The 21,224-nt window shown below is 58.8% G+C and overlaps 2 protein-coding genes across 5 annotated transcripts in view; one reads left to right on the top strand and one right to left on the bottom strand.

Moving 5' to 3' along the window:
• The window catches only part of IFT140 (intraflagellar transport 140), a 75,043-nt gene extending 68,585 nt beyond the window's left edge, over positions 1-6,458 (top strand). Inside the window, exons 28-29 of the mRNA XM_021698070.1 lie at positions 306-447; positions 6,122-6,458. Of these exons, the coding sequence (XP_021553745.1) occupies positions 306-447; positions 6,122-6,328 (349 nt within the window). The 3' untranslated portion in view covers positions 6,329-6,458. The remainder of the gene's footprint in view (positions 1-305; positions 448-6,121) is intronic.
• Positions 6,459-7,187: 729 nt separating this feature from the next.
• Positions 7,188-18,725, bottom strand: TELO2 (telomere maintenance 2). Of its 4 annotated transcripts, none has more exons than XM_021698125.2 (21): positions 18,477-18,725; positions 17,132-17,467; positions 16,132-16,409; positions 14,954-15,022; positions 14,608-14,755; positions 14,210-14,312; positions 13,924-13,992; positions 13,582-13,723; positions 13,362-13,498; positions 12,858-12,943; positions 12,542-12,628; positions 12,189-12,277; positions 11,919-12,010; positions 11,703-11,819; positions 11,521-11,592; positions 10,036-10,200; positions 9,562-9,653; positions 9,111-9,210; positions 8,919-8,983; positions 8,552-8,667; positions 7,188-7,533 (listed from the first exon to the last, which is right to left on the bottom strand). In XM_021698125.2, the coding sequence occupies exons 2-21, from the start codon at positions 17,464-17,466 to the stop codon at positions 7,427-7,429; spliced, it is 2,469 nt and encodes an 822-aa protein (XP_021553800.1). In that variant the 5' UTR covers position 17,467; positions 18,477-18,725; the 3' UTR covers positions 7,188-7,426. The 4 variants fall into 4 exon arrangements, with proteins under 4 accessions (XP_021553800.1, XP_021553801.1, XP_021553803.1 ...); XM_021698126.2 differs by having other exon boundaries at positions 18,481-18,725; XM_021698128.2 differs by having other exon boundaries at positions 18,692-18,700.
• Positions 18,726-21,224: the final 2,499 nt, after the last annotated feature.

The following is a 21,224-nucleotide window of genomic DNA, read 5'->3' as shown; positions in this document are numbered from 1 at the left end:
CACCCCCTGCCTGACCACCTTGGGCAGGGTGCCCCGCGTCCCCCTGCATCACAGTGATCCCCTCCAGACTGAACCAGGCAAGAACTGGGTGACAGGCTGAGTCTGGTGCGGTACCAGGACTGTGAGCGACCAGTAAGTTTTTATTCAATGAATCAGCCAGTTTATGAATGAACTCGTTAGAGAATTTGTTTAATTCATGGGCATTGACTTCACAGAAGTTCCGTCCTGCCCATGGCAGGAGCTCCTCATTCAGGCCACAAGCCTGCTGTGCCCCCTGACCCGTAGCGGGGTTCTGCTCTTGGCAGGACGTACACCGAGGACCCCAAGGAGGCGGTCAGGCAGTGCGGGCTGCTCCTGGAGGAGCCGGAGCTGGAGAGCACCATCCGCGTCGGGGACGTCTGTGGCTTCCTGGTGCAGCACTACCTGCAGGCCGAGGACTTCCAGTTGGTGAGGCCTTGGCGGGGCTTGGGGATGACTGGGGGGAGGCCCCGCCGCTGCTACTGGCAGTCCCCACTCTCTCTGCCCCAGGGAGCTGCAAGCTCACGGCAAGGAGGTGCTTCTCCTGTCGCGGTGTTTGACTTTTTAGCCTTTTTTTCTTTTGAAATGATTTCAAACTGAGAAGCTACAAGAATAATAGAACCTGCATGTACCCTTTACCAAATTCAGCAGTTTTCAGCATTTTGCCACATTTACTTATTCTATATGTATGTTTTTATATTTCTATTTGATACTTTATACATAAAGTGGGTATTTTTCTGAGCGATATGCGAATTGCAGGCGTCCTTCCCTTCCCCCTCAGTTCACTAACACTTGGTTGGACACCTAGAGGTGGGACGTGGGGTCATACAGCCAGCGCGTTTCACGTTTTCAGAAACTGCCAGACTTTTTTTTTTTTTTTTTTAAGATTCTATTCATTTATTTGACAGAAAGAGACACAGCGAGAGAGGGAACACAAGCAGGGGGAGTGGGAGAGGGAGAAGCAGGCTTCCCGCTGAGCAGGGAGCCCGATGCGGGGCTCGATCCCAGGACCCTGGGATCATGACCTGAGCCAAAGGCAGACGCTTAACGACTGAGCCACCCAGGCGCCCCCAGACTTTTCTTTAGTTTCTTTTTTGTAGTGTCTCTTTCGTAGTTGGTGTCAAGGTTATTCTGGCCTTATATTCTGGCCACCTCCTGTATTCTCCGGAAGAGTTTACAAAAGACTGCTGTTGCTTTTTCCTTCAGTGTCTGATAGAGTGCATGAGTTAGCTGACCTGGGCCTGGGGCTTTCTTTGTGGAAGGATTTCGATAATTCATTTCAGCAGAGTGGTTCTCAAACATTTTGGTGTCAGGACCCCTTTGCACTGGGGAAGTTTTCTGTGTGGGGCGACCTGACGCTCTTTATTGTGTTACAGAATAAAACTAACTCACTGAAAAATAAAATAAACCCACTACATGTTGACATAAATAACAGTTTCATTAAAACAACTTTTTTTATATTTTCTATATTTTCCAAAACATAGAAATTGATTGGAAAAAGTAGCACTGTTTTACACATTTCCAGGTCTCTTTAATGTCTTGGATGACAGCCGGACTCTCCATTTCTGCTTCTGCTCTCAATTTGGTAAAATGGGTTTTTTAGCTGAAATACATGAAGAAAATCTGGCCTCACACTAGTATGCAGGTGAGAGAGGCAGGGCCCTCAGACAGTTGCAGTCCACCTTTGAGCCTACACCAAAACTCAGCAAGTGGGGTTTAACACCTAGCTGCGAGGTCGGATGCTGTTGTACTTGGTGATATGAAAGCCCGCTGGTCCATCTTGGATCTTTCACACACACGTGATCTTATAACATCATGCTGCTCATCTGGAAATTATGGGTTCACTGAATTAGCAAATGTCAACACGTTTCATTATACGAATCAAAAAATCCTATTTTTTAGTATTACCACCAGCCCCATCAGAAAAGTCTTTAGATTTTGGGAGGATGCCCAGCTCATGGTGGCCGATACCTAAGGTTTCTGAAATCCTTCCGTGTGAAAGCACACAATTTATCCTGAGCACAAACACTGTCCATTACCATTTTCCTTGAAGTGGTGGCCCCCTTTGTTCACTTCTGAGAAAAAGTGCCACATACCCAGCCCTGAGTAGCCACAACTTACCATGAGTCACATTTACAAATAAAGATGGTGTTCGGAGCAGAAGGGACGTGTTTAGCTCGCACCCTGCACCCGTGTGCTTCCTCATCTCCCCCCCATTTGGTATGATGGGTCTTTAATGCCCACCATCTCGGTGGTTACAGAGCGGTAGCTCTTTGTGGTTTTAATGTGCCTTCTCTCAGTGACTAGCGGTGTTGAGCCCCTTCTCATGGGCTCATGTCCTCTGAGTGCCCAAATCCTCCCCCGTGGTTTTGTTCAGGGTTTGTCTTCTTACGTTGGTTGTGGCCTTTATGAATTCTAGGCACCTTTCCTGTACCAGCCTATGACCTGCCAGTGTTTTCTCCCGTCTGTGGGAAGTTCCCTCCTATCCCTCTGTCCTCTCCCGATGGAACTCCAATTGCTTGTGAAGATTGTCTCCTGGCTCAACTGATTCTCTTCTCTGTTTTTTTCCAGAATTTTCTCTAGTTTTCATTTTTGGCTTTTGCTTTTGCTATTGCTACTGCTTCAAGTTCACCCGTCTTGTGCGGTGTCCACTCTGATGCTGCTCCTATCCCTACATTTCAGCTGGCATTATAATTTGCCCCTCTAGTAGCCTCTGGATTGCATCAGGTAGTCTCCGTTATCCATCTTGTCTCTCGAGTAGGTCATGTTGTCCTGTTGCTTCTTACGTCTAGAGATTCTTTTGTGTCCCAGACACCGTGAATAAACCATTGTAGAGACTGGGTTCTGTGATGTTCCTCCAAAGAGTATGCTTGTTTGTTTCTTCTCCCTTCCTTCCTTCCTTCCAGCAACTTCCCTCCACCCATCTCAGAGGCTTGGCTCCCCACCATGGAAGGCAGCCTTGAGAGGGAGTTGCTGCTCAGTACTTTAGCTTGGGCCAGGCTTGAAGTTGGCCCCTGTCCCCACCACATGCCGCGTGCCGAAGGAACCAGAGAGCAGGGTCCATTCCCAGGGCACGGGCTCCCCTCTGGGACTCTCTCTTTTCCAATGTCTCCTCATTTCCGGCTGCTGTAGTTGACCCCAATTCTGATTCCAGTTCTCAAGCCAGTAAGGGTGGGTTTTCTACGTGCTGGTCTGCTTCCCCCAGTGGCCCTGAGTGGGCCTCTCCTCAGGCAAAGGCTACGGGGAGCAGGAACTCACCTCACCCAGGCTCTTCCCTGCTTCCTAGTGTCAGCTCCCTGCTGTCTGCCCGCCCGAGGCTGGTTCTCCCTTCAGGGGCCTGTGCAGTCTGCCCGGCGCACCCCTGCATGGAAGAGGGCTGCTCCGTGCCAGTCCCTCTGCCCCCACCAGAAGCCTCTCCCCGTTCACCATCCTCTTGTTACCAACACTAGAAGCCCCCCCTGCCCTCCGGCTGCAGTTTTCCTTTGTGTTCCGAGGGTGTCCTGTGGGTGCCGCTTGTAGTTAACAGAGTAGATGTTTCCTGGAGAGACCAGGGCGACCCCAGGGAGCCTTTCACCTTCCTCTCTTGAGCGCTTGTAAAGCGACTAACGATGAATCAATTTCAGAAATGTCGCTAGCGAGCCGTGCCTGTGGCATTGGGCCTTGGCCTCCGGAGCGCACAGGACCTCAGCCCATCCACGGCACCACAGCCCGAAGGTCAGCGCCACAAATAACACTCAGGTCCCTGGCCTGCTGCTTGCCCCCTCTTTATCCCCGCCCATGTCCACCTGCTGACCCTCTGCTGAAGCAACTCCAAATCTCCTCTTAGCAAGGTTCCTTCTTTTTTGGGGAAGAAACACATAATTGGACTCAGGTGACTGTTTGCTCAACTACTGTTTGCTCAGAAATCACTCTTAATGATTTCACCAGATTCTTTGCTTTCTCAACCTTGTTTGGAGCCTATGGGATTTAGCAACTTTAACTTAGACCTGTGAGTGCTGAGGAGGTAGGCAGGCCAAGCATCCTCTGGTGGGGAGAGAAGGCCCCTGTCCCTGCTCCGCGTCTCCCACTGCCCCCTCGCACTCGCCTCACCACCGCGCCAGCCTCCCGACCCTGGACAGTGGGCGTCCTCATCGGCCAGGACGGCCTGAGAACTTCTTTGTCACCCTTCATCTGTATCTGGTGACCATGCCTTCCTTCTGGAAACTGCTGCCTTGACTGTTGAGAAACCAGCTCTGTACACAGAGGGGGTACACCCCTGCACCATGGTCTCCAGCAGCCCCTTGCTTCTGGACCCCACCCCTGGATTCTGTCTAGTCCCCACAGCTCCGAGCCCTGGCCTTCGTCTGCTCTGTACTTGTGGCACGGTGCCGGGCTCACAGCACACAGTCTCCTCCTGTGTGGGTGCCCCCCCGCCTTGAGCACCTGGGAGCTTGCACTCTGCCCATCCTCCATCCCTCCAACAACCATAGCTTACTTTTCATTTTCATCTTTTTTTTAATATTTTGTTTACTTCTTTGAGAGAGAGAGAGAGCACAAGCAGGGGGAGCGGCAGAGGGAGAGGGAGAAGCAGACTTCCCGCAGAGCAGGGAGCCCGATGCGGGGCTCGATCCCAGGACCCCCCAGGTCATGACCTGAGCCGAAGGCAGACGCTTAACTGACTGAGCCACCCAGGTGCCCCTTTATGTGGTATTTTTTCTATCTTAGTTCTATCCACCCAAATTAAAATTGCTCTGGAAATTTTATCATCTTTAAGAAATACTAAGATCTGCGACACCTGGGTGGCTCAGTCAGTTAAGCGTCTTTTGGCTCAGGTCATGATCTCAGGGTCTGGGGATCGAGCCCCGCGTTGGGCTCCCTGCTCAGCAGGGAGTCTGCTTCTCCCTCTACCTGCAGCTTCCCCTGCTCATGCTCATGCACACACTCTCTCTCTGACAAATAAAATCGTTTTTTAAAAGAAAAAGAAATACTAAGATCTGATCATCATTCCTTATTTTAAAAAGTTTTTTTAAGATTTTATTTATTTATTAGAGAGAGAGAGAGGGAACACAAGCAGGGGGAGTGGGAGAGGGAGAAGCAGGCTTCCCGCGGAGCAGGGAGCCCGACGCGGGGCTCCATCCCCGGACCCTGGGATCATGACCTGAGCCGAAGGCAGACGTTTAACAACTGAGCCACCCAGGCGCCCCTAAAAAACAATTTTTAAAGCTTAGAAATTTTGATCACATCTGAACTTGGTGGTAAGCGTTAGAAGCCACATGAGACCTATTCCTCTCCTCATGCTTAGGTGCGGGCAGGTGTAGCAGGCGTGGGCAGGTGCGGACACGTGCGGGCAGGTGTAGGCACGTGCGGGCAGATATAGCAGGCGTGGACAGGTGTGGACACATGCAGGCAGGTATACCAGGTGTAGGCAGGTGTGGGCAGGTATAGCAGGTGTGGAGAGGCACGGACACGTGCGGGCAGGTGTAGGCACGTGCAGGCAGGTATAGCAGGCGTGGGCAGACGTAGGCACGCGTGGACAGGTGTGGGCAGATGTAAGTGTGGTGCTCTGTGGGAGGCTCAGGTCCCTCAACCCCAGGCTCTCCCACATATTCCCACTGGCAGAACCAGAGTAAGTTCCACAGGAAAACCACTGACAGCTCCACAGTTTACTGGCTTATGATCAAGAACCATATATACAAGAGATTCAGACTGATCCTAGGCCCAACGAGGTGGGGCAGATTTGATGCTTGGTCAGAGAAAACCAGGTGGACGGCATACACTGGCTGCCTGCCCTGCCACCCTGAAGCCGTCTGCAGTGTGAATGCCTCCTTCCCTCACGTCTCCTCCAGGGAGCGTGGCCCCCAAACACTCGGGTCCTCCAACCCAGGTTGCTCACAGGACTTTCCTGCTCAGCTGGGGGTGCTAACCGCAGCCGACAGCATGGTCAGAGCCCATGCTTTGGACACCGCCAGCCCTCGGAAAGGCTGTGAGGTCATAGACAGTTGTCCCCAGGCCCCTCTTGTGAAGGCACGGGGTGGGTGTCCAGGAAACTCACCGCCCCGGACAGAGGGTGTGGGCTCTTTGGTTTTCGCTGTGCACTAACCTGGTAACGGCTGTCCCAACCCAGGCCTACAAGTACCTGGAGGAGATGCGGAAGCGAGTGCCCTCTGCCAACATGTCCTACTACGTGAACCAGCGGACCGTGGATGCCGTGCACCAGGGCCTGGGCATCCCTCTGGTGCGCACCGTGCCTGAGCGCATCCGCCACAACAGCGTGGAGGACCACAAGGAAGTAGACGAGGAGGTGGTGGAAGAGGTGGAGAGCGACCCCTGACAGCCGCTGCTGCAAGCTCCTCTGGAACTTTCTGGGGTTGGTAGCAAGAGCCTGACTTTCTTGTTGAAATATAAACTGGGGGCGCCTGGGTGGCTCAGTTGGTTAAGCGACTGCCTTCGGCTCAGGTCATGATCCTGGAGTCCCGGGATCGAGTCCCGCATCGGGCTCCCTGCTCGGCAGGGAGTCTGCTTCTCCCTCTGACCCTCCTCCCTCTCATGCTCTCTGTCTCTCATTCTGTCTCAAATAAATAAATAAAATCTTTAAAAAAAAAAAAGAAATATAAACTGGTATTTGACGCCCCAGGGCACTGGCTATCCTGCTTAGAAGGGGCAATCGTGTGTCCTTCCGGCATTCCTGGCCCCTGCGGTCCCTTTACTAGGAAGGGAGTTGGCTCATTTTTTCCATGACAGTCTCCCAAGTACAAATTGTAAAACCTAAAACACTAGAACTCGATGGACTGTGCGTGTTAGTATATTCACCGCGCCTCCTCCCAGCACGCAGGCAGGCACCTGAGAGCACAACTAACAATTTCCAGCGGGACGCACCATTCCTGACCACAGGGCCTGGTGTCCACTGGAATGGACATGGGGGTGGCCTTGCCCAGGTGACACGGTGGCCTGTGCGGGGCGGGTTTCCTCCACAAGGCAGCCTGCAGGTGCAGCTCTGTCCCCAGCTCCTGCGGGGAGGGGCCGGCCTCAGGCCATGTCAGGGCAGGGAGGGGGACCTTGGGCTCTCCCACCCCCAGCTCCTTCCACAGCTGCCAACACCTGTGCCCCTTCGGAGGGCCCATTGAGGCACTGTGGACCCTGCCCGAGCAGTGAGAGCCACGAGGCGTGGGCTTGAGTACCTGCAGCTCCTTTTTATTCTTCCTTTTTGTGGTTTTTTAAAGTCTGCATTCGGGTGAGGAAGGGGCTTGGGGACAGGCTAAGAAGCAGCCCGCAGGGGCCCCAGCGGCTCCCTCCCTCCTCGGGACCCCTGGGCCACGTTCAGGTGGCCCTGTCCACGGGGGCAGCACCGGAGGCCCTCGCATGGACCGCTGGCAGAGCCCTCAGGCCAGCTGGGCTAGCCCCAGCGGGGCAGGGCCTTCTTGAGCAGGGACTAAGGAGATGACAGCGGGACAAGTGTGTCTCTGAGCTTCTCCAGAAGCAGGAGCGCTTTCACCGCCAGCACCCTGCAGTCCTCATCGGGGTCCTGCTCTGCCACATCTGCCAGGCCCAGAGAAAGCGGGACGTCAGCAGCGCCACCTGGCCGCGCAGGCCAGCCCTCCTCAGTTTCCCGTCAGGGAAGTCTTCCTGCACGAACCCCCGTGGGGCCCGGCGTGTCCTGGCTGCCCCCGCCCCCGAGATAGCATCACCTCAGACCCCAGCAAAGGCCTTTGCCTCTCCTTGGGGCGATGGTGGCAGGGAGGCAGGGGGACCCATCCTGGGACTCAGGACGCTGCATGCCTGCAGCACGAGGCCCTGAGCCATCCCGACACATGTGATCAGAGAAAGCCACACTGAAGGGCGCTCTGCAAACCGACCAACACGACGAAAGGGGCCCTGCCTGGAGCCCAGGTCCCACAGAAAGGAAAGACAAAGGCCGTCATCAGACCTCTGGGCCTCCGAGCGTGGCAGCACATCAGACCACAGAGTCCCAGCCGTGAGCCCCGAGAGTGGAAAGGTGTGCGCTCGCTCTGGGCAACTCAAGTGCCTGTAGGTGGGAGGTCACGCTGGCTCCAGCAGACTTTTCAAAAAACCTTGACGGGGTGCGAAGTTTGTCAAAATGCTAATCGGCAGGGGCGCCTGGGTGGCTCAGTCATTGGGCGTCTGCCTTCGGCTCAGGTCGTGATCCCAGGGTCCTGGGATTGAGCCCCGCATTGGGCTCCCTGCTCGGCGGGAAGCCTGCTTCTCTCTCTCCCTCTCCCTCTGCCTGCCTGTCTGCCTACTTATGTAAAGTCTTTAAAAAAAAAATTGCTAATCGGCGAACCTGCTGAGGTTACACGGTGCTCGCTGTATGGCTCTTGTAACCTTACTGCCGATTTGGAATTTTCCAGAACAAATACAGCCCTCATCTCCCATGTTAGGGCACCTTCTTTTGGGTCCCCCTGCAGAACCTCCACAAAGTGACCCAACAACAGCCAGGTCCCCGCCGCCCCCTGCCCTGATGGCTGTGGAGACCCTCCAGGCTGCACCAGCCTCCTCCCTCCCGCCTCGCCAACATGGCTGGGGGCCCAGTGCTCACCCGCCAGCCAGGGCCGGGCTTCCAGCAGCTCATCAGGCAGGTCGGCCAGCAGTCGCTCGGCCGGAACGCTGAGCAGGACAGAGGAGACTGCGGACAGCAGGCCCCGGCGCACATAGCTGACAAAGAAGGCCAGAAGTCTGAGTCCTGATGGAGCCTCAGGCCAGGAAGACCCCACTTCTCCTCGGGGTACAGCAGACACACAGGCAACCAAAGCATGCTCGACCCCACCCTGCCCCTTCCTGCTTAGGAAGTGCCAAGCCAACCTAGGAGCCACCCCCCACCTCCTGCTTTCCACATCACAGCAGGATTTGGAACCCCGTCTCTGTGTCCACATGGGACCACTGCCCTCAGCCCCACGGCCACTCACGCGTCACCATGGAAGCGAAGGGTCCACACAAACTCCAAGAGGGCCTTGCCCATGGCCACAGCCACCTGAAACCACAGAGACCAGTAGGCAGGGGTCCTGGAACCCAGAAGCGGACCCCACCTTGGAGCCTGTGCTTGGGTCCAAGGTGAGGCCCTCTGTGGGGACAGCCACCAGCTACCACCTCCCCCTCACCGTGGTGTTCACAGCCAGGTACATCAGGGCCCCTAAGGTGTGGACCAATCTCCCAAGAACCAATTGGTCCTCTCCCAAAAGGTCAAAGGTCACCAGAGGCCTAAAACAGAGAACCAGTGAACGTGCAGGCTGGGCACTCGGAGCTGGCTCCCAAGCCCCTGGGCCACTGAGGGACACCCGGGGCCCCGGACGCCCCTCCTCACTGCCCGTCCCCATGCGTGACCCAGAGTCACGAGGGGAAGGCGTTGGACAGACAGCTGCAGACCAGGCGGAGCGGCGAGGCACCACAGTGTGGCTCCAGCCCCACCGGCCAGAGCCCGTCATCTGTGAGACGGTGGCACCTGACACCCCCACATCGCCTGCCCAACCCAGGTCATGACCCTGCTGCAGGACCGCAGACTCCACGCTGGGAAGCCTCCTGTCCGCGAGGGCATGCAGGCCTCCCGCTCACCTGTCAAAGTGCCGAATGAGGGGGAAGAAGAAGTAGCCAGCCACCAAGTTGAATTCGTTGGGGCCAGCGTCCGGCCCCCACCTGGGAGAGCGCTGCAAACACACGGTGCTCAAGGTGCCAGGCCCCTCCCCCAGGCAGGACTCCCACTGTGGGCACTGTCCCGTGCACCGTGGGGCACAAGCAGCTCCCGGCCCCCGTGACAGCCCCGAGTGGACCCCGATGACCCAGCACACGATGACCCAGCACACGCCAGGTCCATTCCTGCTGATGCAGGATTCCTCAGGCTGTTTTCACGCCCACGTCTGCAGTCCCGTTTTAAAACCACTTCACTCTGATACCCTACAGCATATGTCCCTCACTCAGTTTGTACCCAAAACTCCCTTCACAGAACGCCCCCAAGCAGGCAGCCCCTAGAGGCCACCGACCACTCAGCACCCACTCAGGTCCGAGGACCTGAGCCGGGTCCCAGCTGACCTGAGAGAACCGCCGGGTCTTGCTTCTGATCCGCTCCTGCACGACTGCCCGCCAGGCGGGAGCCTGGGTGCTGCTGGGCTGGGAGGTGGGACTCGGGGAGCCACACTGGGGAGCCTTGGGGAGGCGCCCAGGCCGAGACAGCTGCTGGGCAGCCAGAGTCAGGACCTAAAAAAGACCCAGGGCAGCTGTCATTACTCTAGGGAAGGATGGCACTTTCCAAAATTCAAAGTAAACTGAGTGCCCTTGAGCCCTTTGCCCCACCGGCACCATCAGCCCACAGGCGGTGCCAGAGGACGTTCTGGGGACCACGCAGAGAACATCAGTTCCGAGTACCCCAGCGTCACCACACTTGTGTGGGTGACAGGAGGGAAAGCTGGACGGCCCCCTGGCAACAGCCCAGCGGCCTGGCTCCTGTACCCAGAGCCCCTTCTATTCCAGAACCTCGTCCAATCTGGCGCCCAGACACCTGGGAAAAGGGAAGAAGCTCTGGCCCAGGCTGTGCACGGATGGGCCCTGGGACACGTGCGGGACGCCCTGGCACAGTCAAGGCCACAGACGGCAGCCTGATGCTGCAGGCACCCGCCCGGGCGGTGCGTGCCAAGGGCCGTTCCTTTGAGGTCACACGACACAGTCAAGGACCAAATGCCACTGAGCGGCAAGCACGGAGACAATGACCCTGTTCGGTGCCGTGACCGTGGTGAGTGCACAGCTCAGTGGCAGCAAGTTCACCTCACCTGGCCATCACCAGCATCATCTCCAGAACCCCTCCGTCTTCCCAAACAGGAGCTCCGTCCCTGTGAAACACGCCCTCCCCACCATCCACTTCCTGTCTGATTTTGACCCCAACGACCTCGTGGAGGCAGAGCCCTACACCACCCTCCTCTAGGGACCGGCTTTTCCACTGAGCAGTGTCTGGTAGGTTCTGCCACATGGTGGCAGGTGTTAGAACGTCCTTTCTTCATAAGGCTGAGTAAGGTTTCATCGTGTGGACAGGACGCATTTTGCTCACCTTAAGGATGGGGAGTTGTATTGCATAGGAATTCTATCTCAATAAAGCTTTTGTCTAAGGTAAAGGACACACGCAGACTCCACTGAATCCCATGTGCTGTCAAGACAACCCCAGATGGGGCGCCTGGGTGGCTCAGTTGGTTAAGCGACTGCCTTCAGCTCAGGTCATGATCGTGGAGTCTCGGGATCGAGTCCCACATCAGGCTCCCTGATCAGCAGGGGGTCTGCTTCTCCCTCTGCCCTCTTCCCTCTTGTGCTCTCTCTCATTCTCTCTCTCTCAAATAAATAAATAAAATCTTTAAAAAAAAAAAAAAAGACAACCCCAGATGGGTGCCGGTCCCAGCCTCTCAGGTCCAGCAACAAGGGACCTGGGGAGGCCTCTGGTCCTGGCCACGTAGCTTTTGGCAAGTATGCGTTCCCCTCCCCTCATGAGGGCACCTGGGCCTGACGAGTGGACAGAGGGCCCCAGGCACTCACGTCCAGGATGTCCATGCGCTGCCGGAGGCTGAAGTTGAGGGCGTAGAATTGTGAGGTCAGATACTCTGCGACCTGAGCCGGGCACACGAAAGGCCGCTGTGGGCCACCACCCAGGGCTAGGGCCCCCGTGCAGATGCTGCCTCGTGGCAGGACCGCAGCACCACCCCACCCCTGGGACTCACCAGGGCCGGGTCTGTGACCACGACAGCCACCAGGGCTCGCTGGCGCAGCCCCTCAAACCCCACCACGCTCGTCTTCTCCTCCAGGTGCAAGAGCACCTTGGCCAGCTCCACGCTCACCTGCACACACGGGTCAGCGTGCCTCAGCCCCCCACCTGCCCTCCGCCTCCCCACCCCAGCTGTGCAGGCCTCCCAGGCAGACACATAGCCCTCCCTCACCTCGCGGGCGGCAGCCGGGCTCCTGACAATCAGCCCCTCAAGGGCTCGCAGGGTTGCCTCCCAGCGCTCCCAGTCCTCGGATGAGGTCAGGGCTACACAGAACAGACGGGCCCATGCTGATCCTCAGCCCTGACCTCGTGTGAGGCAAAGCTGACGGCCAGGGTCTGGGCGCTGGGCGGAGGCAGGCAAGTCCCAGGCCACGGGCAGTTCCCAGGGCTCAGCCACCCCAGGGCAGGCGTTGGTGGGGCTCCCGCCGGGGAAGAGACCCACCTTCCACGCAGTCCCGGACATAGGCAGGTGCCTTCCCACTCTTCAGCTCTTGGTCCCCCGACATGTCATAGGGGACAAGCTCATCGTCACTGGGGAAGCAGCAGAGACCCGCGGGGCCGGCCCGTCACCCAGGAGCAGGCAACAGGCAGGCCGTGCTCCTGAGCCACTGGCATTAACCCCAAGTCCCCGAAGCCTCAGGAACAGCAGACTTTTCCTATTAGGGTGCTTGAGAAGAGCGGCGCTGCAAAGCTGACCCGCGACCTCCGCATAGCGCGGGCCGTCTGCTCCCACGCTCACATGCACGGGGCTCTGCTCCCCCACGTCTGCAGCTTCCACCTGAGACCAGCCCCTACCTGTCCAGGTCAGAGCCCAAGCCCTCCGACTGGGCCTGGGGGACGCCACCATCCATGCTCCCTCTGTCAGGGGTCTCTACAGCCGGGCTTTGGAGAACAAAGAAGGAGCCCTTCGAGGAGGCCCCACACAAGCTTCTGGCCCTGGAAGCCACCTTCCCTGGGAAGTGCTCTCCCTGTCCCCACCCTGCGCTTCTTCGCTTGTCTCAGCTACTGGAGTCCAGGAGGACAAGGTGACGGGGTAACGCGCGTGCGGGAACGGGCCCTGTCCAGCAACCACGCCCAGAGCTCGGGGACCACGGGGCATGGAGACCCTCACCTTGCCTCCGCCTCCGAGGGGCTGTCAGCCACAGGCGGGGGCGCCGCCAGGGCCAGCAGCTCGCGGCTCAGCTCATCCTCTTCGTACTGCAACGCACAGAGGCTGGAGCCGGCCCCGGGGGGGCGGGCAGGCCCACGGCCCCTGCTGCCTCCAGCACAGCCCACGACTCTGCGAGTCTATGCAGGGCAGCGGGCAGCGCTGGGTGTGTAAGGCCGGGGAAGCCCACCCTCCCGAGGGACCAGAATCCCCCGAGGACATCCTAGGGGGCTCCACAGGTGGAGGGGAGGGGACGCCTGTCCAGCATGCCTGAGTCCTGTCCAGAGGGAACACTTGCGGACGCCCCAGGGAATCCACCTGGGGGCTACACCCCTGCCCCTCGAGGTGCGGCCCTCAGCGGGGCCCCCAGGCCCTGTTCCACACCAGCATGCAGGGGCCTTGGCCTGGACCCAGGAAGACGTGGTGACATTGGGGCGGGGCAACACTGAGGGTGCCACCCTCGTTCACCTGGAACCTCAAGGGAGGCCCGTCAGGGTGGATCCGGGTGCTGGCTACTCCGGCCACAATCATGCCCAGGCGGCGCACAGCGGGCAGGCTGCTGTCCAGACGAGTCTTTACTCCCGCCATGAGGCTAGCCAGCAGCTCTGGAAGCCCCGACAGCCGCACACTGAGCACCGGTGGCGTGTGGGGACAGGCATGGGGCTGGGGCAGGGGCCCGCCTGCTCACCGTCCCGGCTGTCCCGGAGCTCCGTGTCCTGCAGGTGCGCCAGGCAGATGAGCAGGGCCGAGCTAACGTAGCGTTGCTGCGGCAGAGGCGTGTGGCGGACAGCACTGGGGCTGCCCCACGTCTCCAGGAGCTCCTTCAGCACCTGGCGGGCGGTGCGGCCGGTCACACAGCCCCGCCTGCCTCCCTGTACGGCGCCGCTGACCTGGCCAGCACCCTCACCCACTGCCAGCCCGCGAGAGGCTCTAGCCGGCACCCTCTGCTCCAGGCAGGGGCCTCCTCCCTTCCCTTCCCAGCAGAAGGTGGTCCTAGCACACCAGGGGTGGAGGGCCCGGCCGCGCTTACCTGTCTGAGGAGCAGGCGCCGCTGACTGTCCATGGCCAGGTACCCCAGCAGGCTCTGTAGCATGGGCGTCTATGACAGAGGCCGGGCGTCCGGTCACTGCCGACCAGGCAGACACCAGCTGCCCACATGATGGGCCGAGGACCGTCTGCCCAGGGGTCCCGGAGCAGAGGCTGGTCTGGACTGAGGGTCAGCAGTGCTTCCTGGACAACCGAGCTCAGCTCCAGACGCTACGGTCACTTCTGGGCCCTGGGGTGGCCCTCAGCCCACCCCCTTACCCCAGTCTCACCGAGTATCGATACTGTAGGAACAGAATTTTTCGGGTCATCACAAACTGGGCCTTCTTACTCTTCAACACCAGGTTCCCCAGGAGCCGCGAGAGGACGTCGGGCCTGCGAGGCACAGGCGGGGGCAGAGGGCAGAGCGTGAACTCCAGACGTCCCCAGCTCCGCGCTAAGCACTGGGAGCCCGGGGCCCACGCCCCAGCTCTGAATCACACCTGATGCTCCCTCCTCCCAGGGACAGCCCAGCATGTCCACACTAGTGGACGTCCCCCCCCTGCTCTGGCCGCGTCTAGTCGGGGGTGACAAAGGAGCACGGCCTCCCGGCGTGAGCTCACAGCATGTACGAGGGACGGGAGACTTGCTGTCCCTGGAGGCCCGCCTCCTGCCCCCCCTGGCTCCTTACCCCGAGGCAGCCTCCACCAGTCCCGTTAGCAGAGCCTCCATGGCCCGGTCGGGCACACACTCCACCAGGCGCCAGCACACGCGCCGCCAGAGGCAGCTGCCCTGGGTGAGCGCCGTCAGCCGCGGCACCAGCACGCCCAAGATTTCCTCTGAGGGGAAGACAGAGACCCTGAACTCGGGGCCGTGCGGCACCCAGTGTCTACAGCCCATGGGTCCGCCGGGCCCAGGAGAGGGGCCCAGGCTCCACAAGGGAACTGCGCTGCCCGCCCCCGCCCGGGACGGCTACAGGAAGGGCGGGGAGACGTCCGCAAAGGACTGCGGCTCCTCCCGGGACAGGGAACACTCACTCTGTCTCCCGTGGACACAGGCCTTCCCGAGCACCTGAGACAGGAAGGAGACGGAGCAGTCCCAGCCACCTGGGACGGGAAGGAAAGCGGGATCTCAAAGCAGGGCAGCGGTAAGTCCACGAGACACCTGACTAGGTGGGAACAGACCCCACGTCTGTATGGGCATCTCTGCCTTGTAAAAACACCGTTTCTCTCCGTCTAGTTCCAACTGAAACCTCAGTAGCACTGTCTCGGGCTGGAAGCACCCACCGTAATTTCACACTCCGCCTGCTTAATCACCCGTGATGATCCCACGGAGTATGGCCCAGTGTCGTGGCACGGGGCGGAGGCGGCACCGAGGGGCAGGCCAGGGCAGTGAGCCCCGTGGGGCAGGTCTGAGCCGCCCGCAGGGAGGAAACGGGGCATGGGGAGAGGGGAGGCCGGGCCCACGAGCCCCACAATGGCGGTGCCCACCACGAGACAGTCCAGACGTGCACGAAAGGAAACGGAGTATCTGCCACCTAAAGAGGGGCATCTGAGCTCCTACAAAGACGAACCGGATGCAGCCGCCCAATAGAAGCAGACGTGATCTAGATTTGCTCTGGGCACATTCAGAACATGCTGGAGGCTTCTCAAGCACAGAGCAGGAGGAGGGGCGGCCTGGCTGAGCAGACGCTGGCGCGCCTCGCCTCACCCTGGCCCCCTGACCCTCTGCAGTGGTGGGGCCTCCCTCGCAGGGCGGGCACAGGGACGATGTGAGCACACGTGTGAAGGGCACCCACTCCACAGCCTCAGCGAGACCCTGTGTGCGCCCCATGATGGGAGAGCAGAGGGTGGCGCAGACACCAGGACCCCAACCACAGCAGACTGAGTGATATGGTCTCTAAGATGCTCCGTGAAGGCCCCGGCCGTGAGCAGCCCCATCTGCATGGCTTCACCAACAGGTCCAACCAGGAGCTAAAGGAATCAAGGTCAGCTCCATCTTCAAGGTCAATAGCCAAGAAGTGGGTGAAGCTCAGCGTGCAGGTCACTACCACCCCACGCAGGAGACAACATCTGACCTGCCAACGGCATCACCCCGAGAATCCCAAGCACCCCGAGGCCATGAAAAGCCCGGACGGAGGGAGGGAGGGAGGGAGGAAGGGACGGGATGGTGGCCAGAGAAAATGGCTGGAAGGACAGTGTGCAGGGGCCCGCACCTCGGAGAGAGTCCACCACCGCCTGCAGCACCCGCATGATCTCCTCCCCGAGCAGAGGGAAGTAATTCTGGGGGAGGAATGCTTCCAGGTTCTCCCGCTGCAGACGGTTGCCTAGGTGGTCGGGCAAGCCCACCACCTTGGTGAGGAGCGTCTCCTGGAGCAGGCGGAAGGCCGGCTCCGTCAGCTGCCGAGACTGGCCCTCCATCACCGCGGCCATCCTACCCGCGCTCAGGAACCTGGCCAGCAGCTGCGCCATCTTCATCAGACGGAAGCTCGGGCTGAAGCAAGAGCAGGTGTGAAGGGCAGAGCCGTGAGCCCCCACCCTCAGCGTCCCCAGCCCAAAGGAAGAGCAAGTAATCCCACAGCTTAATCGGCACCTGACAACGAGTATCTAAATCCCACTGCCAGACAGCCAGGCCCTGGTGGGGCCCAGAGCAGCTTCCCCACCATGGAGTCACTGGATGCTGCCACTCTCCTCTCCCGATCCACGCCGACTCTGCTGAAACCCAGCTGTGCCACAGCCGGGAGGCCACATGGCAGGACTGTCTCATGCTCTGACACTGAGTCTGGGAACCACCTTGAGGAAGGTGTCCCCACAAGTGTGCTGCGGGGCCCAGGGAGGGGCCTCCCTGTGGAGCTGAGAGCCACGGAGTGAAGCAAAGGGCCCCACGAGGATGGCAATGCCCACTGCCTACCGATGTCACCCCAGTCTGGAGCCAACCCACTGGCTAAGCCACCGGGATGGGAATGCTCCCGCTCCCTCCCTTCGCCAGTGCGGCAGGACCTAGGGCAAGGGCCTCTTCACTGCAAAGGAGATCAACACAGACCGCCTCAACTTTGCAGGCGCTTTGCAGGCGCTCTGCCGGGTGCACGCTCTTTTCTCTCACCTTTCAGGACACCACATTCTCACACAAGCTGGAGAACCTGCTGGTTCGCAATCCTTCAGGCCACACTCGTGTTTCGGACATTACAAGTGACCCCATCATCAGACCCCACTCACCCGGCGGCACCCTCGATGGACTCCATCAGCACCAGGAAGGCTTGGTCAGCAGGGCCCTCCAGGAAAAAGCTGGCCCACAGGTCCTCCAGCTGGCCGTCGGGCAGAAGCTCCAGCCAGCCTGGGCTCAGCCTGCCCACTAGACATCGGAGAACAGCGGAAAAGTGCATCCTGGCAAACTCCTCCTGCTCCCCGGGAAGGGCTGAGTTCTCTGCTCCACTGAGATACCGCTTCAGGGCCCCCAGGGTGGAAAGGAGGCGGCCGCCATCCTCAGAAGAGGAAAGGGTATGAAGTGCTTCCCGGACGGTGAGCGTGACTGCAGACTGCGCTGGATCCATCCTGGAGGCCACAGGACAAGCACGTGAGAAGTCCACGGAGCCCTTGGTACCCACGCGGGCCCGGTCTCAGAACCCCCACCCTCTGGCCCCTCTTGTTAAGCTTCTGGGGACCCCAGTCTCTCCTCACCCCTGCTGTTGTCCAGCAGTATCCCCCCCTCCAGCATCTACCAAGTCTGTTCACAGCTTGGTACCCTCTACCGTAGGGCACTGTGCCCCAGGGTCACAAGTGGGGTGCTATTGGCATCTAGTGAGTGGGTGGTAGAACCCAGGCATGCTGGTAAATGTCCTCTATGTGCAGGACAGCGCCCACAGCAGAGGCTTATCCAAACCTAGATGTCAGCAGTGCTGGGGCTTGGAGACCCTGGACTACAGGCGTGCGATCACTTCTAACTCCCTGAGGCATCACCCATCTGTCAAACTCCCTTCTCTCCCAGAAACCAAAATCATCTGTGCTCATATTGAGGGTCAGGTGCCCCTGCAGGGTTGAGTACCATTAGGTAGGCACCTATCACCAGTGCACCCAGCCACTAAATAAGGCTGCATCAGGGGCCCAAGAAGAATCCCCACGAGCCGCCTCCCCACCCAGCCGGGTCTACGCGGGCTCGGATGCGCAGGCCGGATAACACGCCAGCGACCAACCCGTCCCACGCTTCCTTGCCCAGCGTGCGCGGGGAGTCCACATGGTGGCGCGGCAGGCAGAGGCCTCGTGGGGCGGGCAGGGGACCTCGGGTGACGGGAGGGGGTCTCCGGGGCGGGCGGAGGTCTGGAGACGGGAGAGGGTCTCGGGGCGAGCGGGCGTCTCGGGGGACGGGAGAGGGTCTGTGGGACCGGCGGAGGTCTGGGGACGGGAGAGGGTCTCGGGGTGGGCGGGGGTTCTCGGGGGACGGGCAGGGGACCTCGGGGGACGGGAGGGGGTCTCCGGGGCGGGCGGAGGTCTGGGGACGGGAGAGGGTCTCGGGGCGCGCACGGGCCTGGGGAGCGACGGGCGGGGGTCTCGGGGAGGCGCGCACCCACTCGGTCCCGGAGTCTCGCCGGCGCGCTCACGGGCAGCCCCGCCGCTACCACCCCTCCGCCGATTCGCCCCGGCCGCCGAGGCCCAGCTTCGCACGCGGTTCGCGGACTAGAGCGTGAGACCGCGGAGCACGAGCTCCCCGTGCGTTGGCAGAGCTGCCGCTGAATTTTTCGAGTCTGTGGGGCCGGACCCCGCGGGCAGATCGCGACGAACCTGCCGCGAAACCCGGGACCCGGAAGAGGCGTGAGGCGGGCGGCCGCATCTGCGCCTGCGCTGAGTGGGGGCGTGACCTTGTGTGGGTGGGTGGAGCCCTGGGGTGGGCGGGGCCGACAGGGGTAGGCGCAGCACCGTTCCACGCGGGGTCGCCAGCCGCAAGTGGCCGTGAAAATTGGCCGAAATCCAGTTCCTTGGTGGCCACTTTCCAAGGGCTGCTCTTAACCCTGGCGCATATGCGGTGGGCAGCGTCGGGGGTGATCTGGGAAGACCTCAGGGAGGTGCCGGTTCCGCCTCGACTACCCTTGCGGGGAAATCTGGGAAGCATGCATTAGCTCAGCATGCACTCATTAAATGCCTGCTGCGTACAGCAAGCACTCCTCCAGGGCGGAGAATGAAGCCGATCAAGTCCTGGCTCACAAATCAGGGGCACAAATGAAGTACAGGAGCGAGAGGTCCGATGGCAAAGAGTGATTAAGAAAAATTGGGCAGTGGGCGCCTGCGTGGCTCAGTCGGTTGAGCGTGGGACTCTTGATTTCGGCTGAGGTCGTGATCTCAGGGTCGTGGGACAGGGCCCGGGGTGGGGCTCCGCGCTGGCCGGCCGGGAGTCAGCTGGAGATTCTCTGTTCTCTCCTTGTCTCCCTCTGCCCTCCGCCCCCCTTCGCGCGTGCGCGCGCTCTCGCTCTCTCTCAAATAAATACATAAAAATCTTAAAAAAAAAAACAAAAATGAGGCAGGCTGAGGAGTCTCGTTTTGGAATTCCCGCCCTGGGTGCAGGCAGGAGAACGGGCGGTAGAGGGCAGCCGCGGGCGCGGGGAGCGCAGGTGCGCGGCTAGTGCCTCCCAGGTGTGGGCCTGGCGGGGAGGAGGGCTGGCCTGGGATGCTCCCGAGGGATGTGGGCTGGGACAGGATGCGGGGAGTCCAGGAGGATGCCTTCCTGGGACTCCGGAACTCCTCCCAGTCCGCTTCTGGATGAGAGCCTCGCTCTCCACTTCCTACAGCAGCTTCGTTCGACCTTGACCCGCTGTTTTCCCCAAGCCTGTCAGGCTACTAGGTGCTTCCTGAAGCACGGAAGATAAGCCTCTTAAGCCTTCACGTGTCTGAAAAATGTCTTTGTTCTTTGCTCCAGGCAGGTTCACATTTGAGCTAAATGGACAATTTTCATTGGAGATGTGAAGGTTTGCTCCTCTATTTTTGGCAGCCAGCGTTCAGTTCTCTGAGGAGAGTCTCAGTCTTTCCCATTGAGCAGGTTTTTCCTCTGTGGACACTTCTAGAATCTTCTCCGCATCCATAGGGTTCTGACACTTGATGAGACACCTGGCCCTCTCTGGTGCGCCGTCTTGAGACAGACTGATGCCCTTGACTGTGACACCTTCCCAGACTATCTTCCCATTTTTTAGTCTCACTCTCTGCGCTTGCTTTTCATTGGATTGACCTCGAAGGCCATGTTTTCTTTCTCTCTCTCTCTTTTTTTCATCTCTTTGTCTTTTTGCCCTACTTTCTGGGCAATTGCTTAAAACTTGCCTTTCAGCTTTCCTGATTTAATTATTTGGAAAATCCTCGTTTTCATCTTTTTTTTTTTTTTAAGATTTTATTTATTTATTTGACAGAGAGAGACATAGTGAGAGCAGGAACACAAGCAGGGGGAGTAGGAGAGGGAGAAGCAGGCCTCCCACGGAGCAGGGAGCCCGATATGGGACTCCATCCCAGGACGCTGGGATCATGACCTGAGCCAAAGGCAGACGCTTAACAACTGAGCCACCCAGGCGCCCTATTTGGAAAATCCTCGTTTTCATCCTTCAAGAGCAACTTCTTCCTTGTTGATTTTTCCTTTTCTCATAACATCTATGTTTTTGCCTTGCGGACACAAAGCTTTTCTTGTCTTTCTGGGAGTAGGAATTAAGATGCTTTAGAGCTTTTCCTTGGCTCTCTGCATTTTTCTGTTTGGGCAGATTTCTGTCAGAGGCTCCCGTGTATAGAGATCCTTCGCTTAGCCTTCATATTAAGCATGAGACAGTCAAAGGCAAGAAGCTCTGTATGTGGGGGCGCCTGGGTGGCTCAGTCGGTTAAGCGACTGCCTTCGGCTCAGGTTATGATCCTGGAGTCCCGGGATCGAGTCCCACATCGGGCTCCCTGCTCGGTAGGGAGTCTGCTTCTCCCTCTGACCCTCCTCCCTCTCATGCTCTCTCTATCTCATTCTCTCTGTCTCAAATAAATAAATAAAATCTTAAAAAAAAAAATTAAAAAAAAAAATAAAAAAAAAAAAAAAGAAGCTCTGTATGTGGATGAGGGGAACTTGTTTTGACAGATGGGGGAAAGGACGCTCTTGTTTTTCCCCAAGGCTAAAGAAGCTCCCACCCTCCTCCTACCTGGGGCTGTGGCTTCTCCTTTCTGGAAGCTGGCAGAACCCTCAGAGTCCCACAATTCAATGTGCAGACCTTTATCTCATCTCTTTCTTTTTCTTAAGTTAGTTTATTTATTTAAAGTAGGCTCAGGGCGCCTGGGTGGCTCAGTTGGTTAAGCGACTGCCTTC

The sequence above is a fragment of the Neomonachus schauinslandi genome, chromosome 5 (assembly GCF_002201575.2).
Source record: "Neomonachus schauinslandi chromosome 5, ASM220157v2, whole genome shotgun sequence".
NCBI lineage: Eukaryota > Metazoa > Chordata > Mammalia > Carnivora > Phocidae > Neomonachus > Neomonachus schauinslandi.
Note: the sequence above shows the minus strand (reverse complement) of the source record. Positions and strands in the feature narration are given on the sequence as shown.

Coding starts and splice junctions, on each gene's coding strand:
- TELO2 (XM_021698125.2), bottom strand. CDS start 17,466: ATGGATCCAGCGCAGTCTGCAGTCACGCTCACCGTCCGGGAAGCACTT. Junction 13,499..13,581: donor GCTCCGGGACAGCCGGGACG/GTGAGCAGGCGG, acceptor CGGGGCTTCCAG/AGCTGCTGGCTAGCCTCATG. Junction 9,211..9,561: donor CTCATTCGGCACTTTGACAG/GTGAGCGGGAGG, acceptor TCTCTGTTTTAG/GCCTCTGGTGACCTTTGACC.